Below are 8,464 nucleotides of genomic sequence, written 5' to 3'. Positions count from 1 at the left end.
GTACAATGATTTATAACATTTGTTAACATGTGAATAAATGGATAATTAAGAAAACAAACAAATGTGGTAACAGAGACACTCAAGAGATCGTCCATTGACAGGATAGTTTGCATTTTGGAAGTCTAAGAGTGTTGTTGTAAGATTGTCGAGAAGCAAATTCAAAAACAGAGAACTTGAATTCAACAATTAAGTACAACAAGAATGTTTTGTAAAAAACAGAAACTACCGAGAAACAAAACCACAAGTCTGTTTTAAAAATTGCAGAGATAGATAAAACTTAGATGATGCCAATCTTGTTAGCAACATCTAAAGCATCATACTCCGGTGTAAGCCTAACGTAAGCTTTCTTCGTTCCATCAGGCCTACACAACAAAACACCAAACATCATTGTATCAATATATATATGAAACACACAACTAAATTCCCCAAGCAACGTAATAATAACTCTCTTATTACATACCTGATGAGGGTGTTGACCTTCTTGGTCCTCAATGACCAAGGGTACTTGAGGATACCGTAATGGTCCAACTTGTTCCTCAGAGTAGCGCTGATCCTACTTGGGATCTCTAGCGTTGGTCAAAGTCTTTGGCCTGTGGAAGGTGACCTTAGTCCTGATCGTTTATCCTTCTTCTTGAAAGCTTGGCCAGACTTCACTGCCTTTGCAGCCTTCAAGGCCTTGGCTTTTGGGCCATCCTTCTTCGTGGTATCAACTGCAATAAAAACAGAACAAGAGACCTTTAACAACATATTTCTCAAAGTTTAAGATCATTGTTTCTCACTATTACAGAACATTAAGGCAAGACTATGCTTACGTTTAACACAAGACTTGTAAGAGTAAGAGACCCAAGTGAATACTCAACAAGACGAACATATGTAGCATGATTATCAGCGTAAAGATCGTACCTTTAGCCGGAGATATTGTACTGGACGATTCCTTCCCACAACATTATTCAACAGAGAGTTTACCTTGCAGAGGCCCAAGCTTTGAATTTTCCTTTACAGTGATCCCTACACATGCCAATCATCAATCAATAATCACCTTCACCATATACTCAAAAAGTCCAAAGCTTTTAGGGGAATTGAGCACAAATGAATCAAAAAGTCGAAAGCACAAATGAATCAAAAAGTCGAAAGCTTGGAGTTCACCTTAAGAAAAACTTCTTAGGTTTTATTTTAAATTTTGTGTGCAGAAAAAATAAATGGATTAAACTATAGGCCTGTCAAAGTCAAAAGTTATACAATCAAATTATTTTTAACTATTATTAAATTTTGTGTTCAGGTTAAATTTTTGATACAAAACTCGTGAACATTTTTAGGTTGAGCTCATTTTATCATATTTAATAATTAGTTAGTTTATTCATAATATGTAAATAATAGATATCTTGTTTGTTTTATTCGGGCAGACAAAAAAAAAGACAAAGAAAACAATGTATTTCTCAATATTACGAAGGCCTCTTTAAAGGAACGCGCGCAAATCAGATTAATGGGCCTGTTTGATGCTCATTGAGAATTCTTGCTGCATCTATATATCGTCTATAAAATAGCTGTGTCTGGCAGATTGTGGCTTCAGAACAACAACAACAAAAAGATGGTTGATGGAAAAAGAACCGAAAGAACAAGAGACAGGGAGCACGCAAGAAATCTGGCGATCAAAAAACACACCGAGTTTGTTCAAACTCTAGACGAATACGTCGACTTTGTCAACAATGTCAGCATTAATTTATTATTTTAATCTTGATTCTTTTATTTTTATATATACAATTCTTTTTAATCTTTCTTAGCTAACTTTTAAAAATGATTTATTGCAGCTGGCGTCTCTTCCCTATCAGTTTGATAAAGTGATTGCTACCATGGAGAAAGTGATGAAGAAGTTCCAAAAGATTTCTTCTATTTATCAAAGTGTTGAAAGTGAAAGCGACTCTCAGGAAGATGAATATTAGATCGAAGATGAAGATCAGATGGGTGTGATGAAGCTTAATTAGTTGGTTGTCTAGGTATGATTGTCGATTAACCTAATTGTGTTATCCGCGTTTGATACCAAGTGTGTTAACCGAGAAGATTTATAAGTTTTTTATGTTCCACACAAGCACAACCAACCATTCATAAGTCTCTTAACACCATAACATACTAATATAAGTTCCATCAACACACATCACAACCAACAAAGAACATTATAATATTATAATTATAGAAAAGGTGAACCGATCATTCCCTTAGTCCTCCTCGTCACTCGCGTCCAGGACTTCCTGAGGAAACTTCATCTCCACTCTAGCATCCCTCTTCTGCTCCCACACAGCAGTCACAACATCTTCCATTGCCCAGTAAAACTTGTCTAGCACCTTCTCGTTGGATGCACACTCGATTTCGGTAAGAACTCCAGACACGTGTTCTTCTTGACACTCTCTGATCAAGTCAATTGCCTTTTCCTTCAGATTTTTTATCTCGATCGCATGTGAAGCTTTGTATTCTTCAAGTGCTGCTTTTTGTGCCTCATTTAGATTTTTGGGATCCATCTAGAAAAATAAAAATTCCAGGAAGTATTAAGAGGAAGATGAAGAAGATGATGAGGAAGAAGAAGAGATATATAAAGAAGATGTCTGGTTTATTACGTCTGCATGCTGGGAAAAAAATATAAATAATAATTAATTACAAGAAAAAGATCAGTTTATATCTCAAAATAGTAAACACTAACAGTCTAGCATGTGATAGAAAGGCATGATTTCTTTTCGGTCTTTGTCTTTACCCATCGCTTTCTTTCAGAGGGAGGAAGTTTTGACGATCACGTACCACATGACTGGATGGATTTACTTCGGTTAAAAATATAATTTATAATACATAAAAAAATTCATCATCTAATCACTAAGTCATTAACTTTTTCATATTTAAAAATAGAAACAAAAACAAATATCACAATAAGATGTATTCCAATAATATTAATATAAATCATTATTTTCAAAGCTAATATAACTATCACATGTAGTTTTAAAGTTTTGATGATAAAATAGGAGAGCTATGTTCATTTATTTTATTGTAAAATGTTTCTCCTGTTCATATAGAATTAAAATGTATAAAATTATGTTTAGTGTTTAGTTTATATGGATAACAATCTTAAATTTTATTATTATTAAGTATGTTTAGTTAATATAACTAAATAATCACTTTGAATTTTTGGTTTGGTTCGGTTTAAAACCAAACCAAATTGTCTAGCTAGATAAAATCTTTAATCAAATGGTTGGTACATATATTTGTGATCTGTTTGGGCTCAGTTGGTTCATTTTGATTTGATTCAGATTGTTTTTTTTTCATCCCTAAGCATTATGATCTTGCATATTAATCAAATCATGTCTGATTCCTGGTTAAATTAATCATATCATTTAGTTTTCAAACATGATAATTAGATTAAATATTCTTTATGTTGTTTCTCTAGACAAAAGTAAGAAATGTATAGACCAAACATTTTGGCTCTTGTTATAGACCATTCAATTACTATGCCGTATGACTATTGGTCTCTTGTCTCTTGTTATCCAGTATACGGAGACCGGAGTAGTTTGAATACGTAAGCTCCGGTAGTTGAAACAATTTCAAAGATTAAGAACAAGATTATTGTAATAGTGTTTCTACCACATTTGCTCGTACCATATATGTTCCACAAGATAACTTGCAAGCTAGCTTCCGCAAGAGACAAGGATATGTGTTCAAGCTTTACAATGTGATCTATAGGAGTTGACTTTCATCACGAATATCGTGTAGGCTTTGCTTTCTCTTTCATCCGAGTTGACGGTCTTTTCTTGACTCTAAATTGATGCATGTAGTTTCTTTATCTGATCGGAGATGTGGTACAAGTCTCCAGCACTAAAACAAACTGGAAAGCATCATATTCATTCAGATTAAAGCTGGAAAGACCCACAAAGCCATTCATTCTTCTATGCCTTACCAAACATCCATACTTTAAAAACAGTTACAATGCCCACAGTCACAACAGAATAAGGTATATATGTTAAAGATAAACAGCTCAAGCAGTACATATAATACACCAAGGACAATGCTAACATTTTAACAGAAGGAATGAGAGAGAGCAAAGGACAACGAATGTCTATTTTGGTCTCTCATCTAGGATGTGCAAATAAATAGGTTCCATTTCCATGTATTGAGTTCGTGAATTTTTTTTAAAGGAGTAAGGAGTTAAAGAATTCAAGTTTTTATAACTATAGTCTCAATTTCTGTGCAAACGGAATTAGATTACGTTCTTAGGGGGTTTCTATTCAAGAAGGATCGATTTAGATCAAGTTGGTATGTTTAATTTTTTCTTGTACATTACTTATTGTTTGTGTTGCACACAACAACGTCGAATACAGTTCGTGAGATATATATATATATATATTGTTTGGCTCTGATTCAAAGTTAAACGTATCTAATTAGTTGACGACACACAACGATCAGCTTAGGAATTCTAGGCTAGGGCTAAAGTAACACATGCATACAATCACGAGACACCACACATGCACACTTAATCCTTGTTCAGCCTTATTATTCATCTCATCCCATTGTTCTATCAATTTCTACGCTGGAATATATATTTTATACAAGCAAATATAAATTATATATGCATGTCTAAACTCAAAAACAGCTTATTTAGAAAACAAGGTATTTAAAAATCGCAACGTTGCATACATGTAGACAATCACGCAGCTTTATCAATACCTTACCGATCAATTTCGTAATATGTTCATTCGAAGTTAAACTAAGCGAAATGCCAACCCCATTCCGAGCCATCCAAAATAAACTGGTTTTAGAAGCTTGAATTTTCTGATCGAGAAGGTAAACATAAAAAGAGTGGAATGCAGAAACCATAAAAGACACACGAGCCAGATTCATCTAACAATCCAATGCCAAAGCCTAGGCCTGACTCTGGGTCTCAGCCTAAATTTTGAACCTATTTTTTCGACAGTGTGCAATAGATGCAAGACATATTGTGAATTCTTGAGGGCTTATTTCCTTTACAAAACCTTCCTGACCATTATGCTTCACTTTTTTTCTCTTATGTGTGTTCTATTAATAAATATGCCAGAATCATAGTTTATACATATAATTTGTAAGGCTTCCTTCAAATTACCATTTTCAAAACTTATTCTTGGGTTTACCAATCAATAAGATTCAAGTACTTCATATTTAATATATTTTTAAAAAGAAAACAAAATCTTGTTAAATTATATTATGTTTTTAAAATAAATAGCTAAAAATAAATAAAAATAGTAGTACTTGCAATTTTTTTTTTTAAACTATGACTCATCCAACTGTTTACAGTTTACCCAAGAGTTTCGGATTTATCCAATGGTTTAAGGTTTAGTGTTTAGGATTTAAGGTTTAAGGTTTTTATTAATTTTTTAATTTTTTTTAAACTATGATTCATTCAACGGTTTAAAGTTCACCGAAGGGTTCCGGATTTACCCAAAGGTTTAGGGTTTAAAGTTTTTTTTTTTGCAACTACTAATGTTTTTGTTTATTTTTAGCTATTTATTTGAAAACATAATATAATTTAACAATATTTTGTTTTCTTTTTAAAAAAATATTAAATATAAAATACTTAAATTCTATTGGTTGGTGAACCTAAAGGTTAACCTATGGGTGAACCCAAGAATAACTCCCATTTCAATACGAGTAAGCCTTACGGAATTATGTGTATACATGTGGTAGTTTCTCTATTTACTACATGCACTTGCATCATGCCCTGACCATTCTACTGACTCCTAGGCTCTCTCTCTTACACAAGCAAACTTTTTTTTTAGACATCAACCTCTCCAATAACCTTTAACACTCTAACCTAATAAATTAACTCGATTAGCTTTCTACCAAACTGACACATTAATCTTCTTCTTAGAGTGCAACTTCTAATTACACAAATTGTTTGTTTTATCAAAGGATACATACAATTCTAACAAATCTCCGCCACTATTGGGCTCTGGATTGAACATCCGTATTCTCCTGGTGATGGCCTTGGCCCTGAGTCCCTGACCACGGCATTGGTGACTGTTATGGGATAATGTGTTTTGATAAGCTCTCGCTTAACAACAACAGACGCTTTGATGGATTCTCAAAGAGTGTGAATCCATGGATATCACCAACTCTGTATTTAGCCACCGACATGTATCAGCTTCTGCTATTTCGGAACATCCAAACGCAGATACAACCACTTCCTGGTTCATTCCAAATCCAGGCAGTGTTGGTGCTCCGGACATGAACACAGTGACAATGGCTGCCTAAAAATCTACCGGATGCAATGGTCTCTAAGGTTTTGTGAGTCTTTTTTAGATGCGTATATTGTACAGACTATTCTTTGGGATTAATAGTAAAGCATTCATCCAGATATTCAGAATTCTTTTAATAGTAAAGACTAAGAACGATATGTTTTGTTGTCAGTCGACGTATAATATAAATACAAGGCAATATTCCAAACCATGAGTTACGCTGACACGCATATCTTGTTGCTTTTTAATTCAAATTTGCAAAACTTGCAACTCATCCGCAATTGCTTTCTTTTTCTTCATAATAGTCTTTTTGTTCTTCGTCGTCTTCTTCATGGAGACAGTCTTCGTGATGGTAACGACTTTTGATTCAGAATTCATCAGGACAGTCACTTCATCATCTGAATCATCATCGGAATCTGAACCACGGGCATAGATTTTCATAACACGCTCAGGTTCACCTTTCACAAAGTCTTCATCTGCAAATTCACAATGCTCTGAAGACTCAACTTTCTTAATCCCCTAGTGAATCATTGAAAACAAATATCGTGTTAGAAAAAGTAATTGAATTTTACCAAAAAAATAGTACTTAGCATATACAAAAAGAAATAAAAAAAATAATATAGCTTAGCTTACGTAAAAGTCAAGCCTGTCGATAAACGACGAGAATTTGTTGTGATGAAAGGTTCTCTGTAGAAAATCTCTGGAAAACTCGGTTGGATCCCAGACGATGAAACTCTTGCCGCTTTCACTCCAAGAGATGATTGAATCCGTTGATGGATCGTCCACAGTGCCGTGCCAAGAGTTTTGGGGGCCTAAGGCAAATTTGAAAAATAAATTTATTTGTAGTTATATTAAAAAAAGGCTTTTAGATACAATATATCGTGACTGATCATGTCAACCATATACACAAGTCTAATGTTAAAAAAAAAGTTATTACATATGTATAGCCATGCTTACATAAGATAGGAGAAAAGAACTGAAAACATTAGGAGATTTGGTCGAAACGCAGGTAGAGTGCATCTTTGAAAAATGGTTAAACCACTGAGTTAGATGTGACTTTTGTCATTTAGGGGCCCCAAATATATTTAGTTTAAATGGGGGCCTGAGGCAAATGCCTTTTTCAATGAACTGTAGGCACGCCTCTGATCGTCCACCATACGATATACACGCTCCAATGTCGTAACAAATCCGAATCTTGATGCAAACGATCCACTCTGCTGCTTTTCTTTTCTCTTCTTTCCGCACCCACTCTGTTGCTTAACCATCGTCGTCGCAAAATCCACCCTATTCGTAACCCTAAGGGAGAGAGAGAGATCACTTTTTATACGACCGCAACTGGGCTCACAATTTGTTTGGGCCTCGTCTCTCGGTTATTGTTTTTATTTTCTCTTCCTAATCTATGTTTGTGTTATAAATATTGTAGTGATGTCCATATGGAAAGTCCTAGATATACTTGTTCCCCACTCCAAGTTAAGTCCTAGATATACTTGTTCCCCACTCCAAGTTAAGCTTTGTCTCCAAGCTATTGTATCCTATATAAGGAGATCATTATTCATGGAATAAGACACATCAATTCCTCTCTTCTCTTCTCTTCTCTTCTTTACTTACAACAGTTTGCTTGTTTTGTTTGAACTCATTATCAGTCAGGCGCATGCTCCATACGTTAAGGGCACGAGTCACTCTTCGCCGTTAAATGACACGCGTTATTCTCTGTAGCCAATATGCTTCACTCGAGATAAACTTAACTTTTGTTTTTAACCCTATAGTATATGTCGATGCACGTGAGATTAATTGACGCTAGTCACGCTACCTAACATTTTTTTATTTACGTTACGCCTTTTAGTCGAGTCATATACTCATATACAAAACCGACGCTACACATAATGCCTTTTTTATCAACTTTATTTAATTAAAAAGCATATCTTTTACATAATGTTTTATTTACGTTAATGAATTAGAAAATTTAATATAAATTAAAATATGTAAAGCTCTAAATTTGAAAGTATATCTCAAATAAAACGTAAATAGCCAAAGATCATTCTTTTTTTTTAACATGGGCATTATATTATTTTGATTATTATCATCTATTGACACAACTTCAAATTTCATTTTTAATTTAATTGTTTAAATAATTTATTTTTAAATATATTATATAATAATAATGCCAATAAACTTTGTATGACAAGATCTCTCTCTCTCTCTCTCTCTCTCTCTCTCTC

At 33.9% G+C, this 8,464-nt stretch overlaps 1 protein-coding gene and 1 pseudogene across 1 annotated transcript; both read right to left on the bottom strand.

The window, feature by feature from the left end:
- Nucleotides 1–252: 252 nt before the first annotated feature.
- Nucleotides 253–1,048, bottom strand: LOC130507035 (60S ribosomal protein L23a-1-like; annotated as a pseudogene).
- Nucleotides 1,049–6,364: 5,316 nt separating this feature from the next.
- On the bottom strand, nt 6,365–7,510 carry LOC130507036 (heat stress transcription factor A-4a-like). Its single transcript, XM_057001749.1, has 3 exons — nt 7,375–7,510; nt 6,879–7,057; nt 6,365–6,764 (listed from the first exon to the last, which is right to left on the bottom strand). The coding sequence occupies exons 1-3, from the start codon at nt 7,508–7,510 to the stop codon at nt 6,495–6,497; spliced, it is 585 nt and encodes a 194-aa protein (XP_056857729.1). The 3' UTR covers nt 6,365–6,494.
- Nucleotides 7,511–8,464: the final 954 nt, after the last annotated feature.

Source organism: Raphanus sativus, unplaced genomic scaffold (genome assembly GCF_000801105.2).
Source record: "Raphanus sativus cultivar WK10039 unplaced genomic scaffold, ASM80110v3 Scaffold3930, whole genome shotgun sequence".
Classification (NCBI taxonomy): Eukaryota; Viridiplantae; Streptophyta; class Magnoliopsida; order Brassicales; family Brassicaceae; genus Raphanus; species Raphanus sativus.
This window is presented reverse-complemented; position numbering and strand designations above follow the sequence as displayed.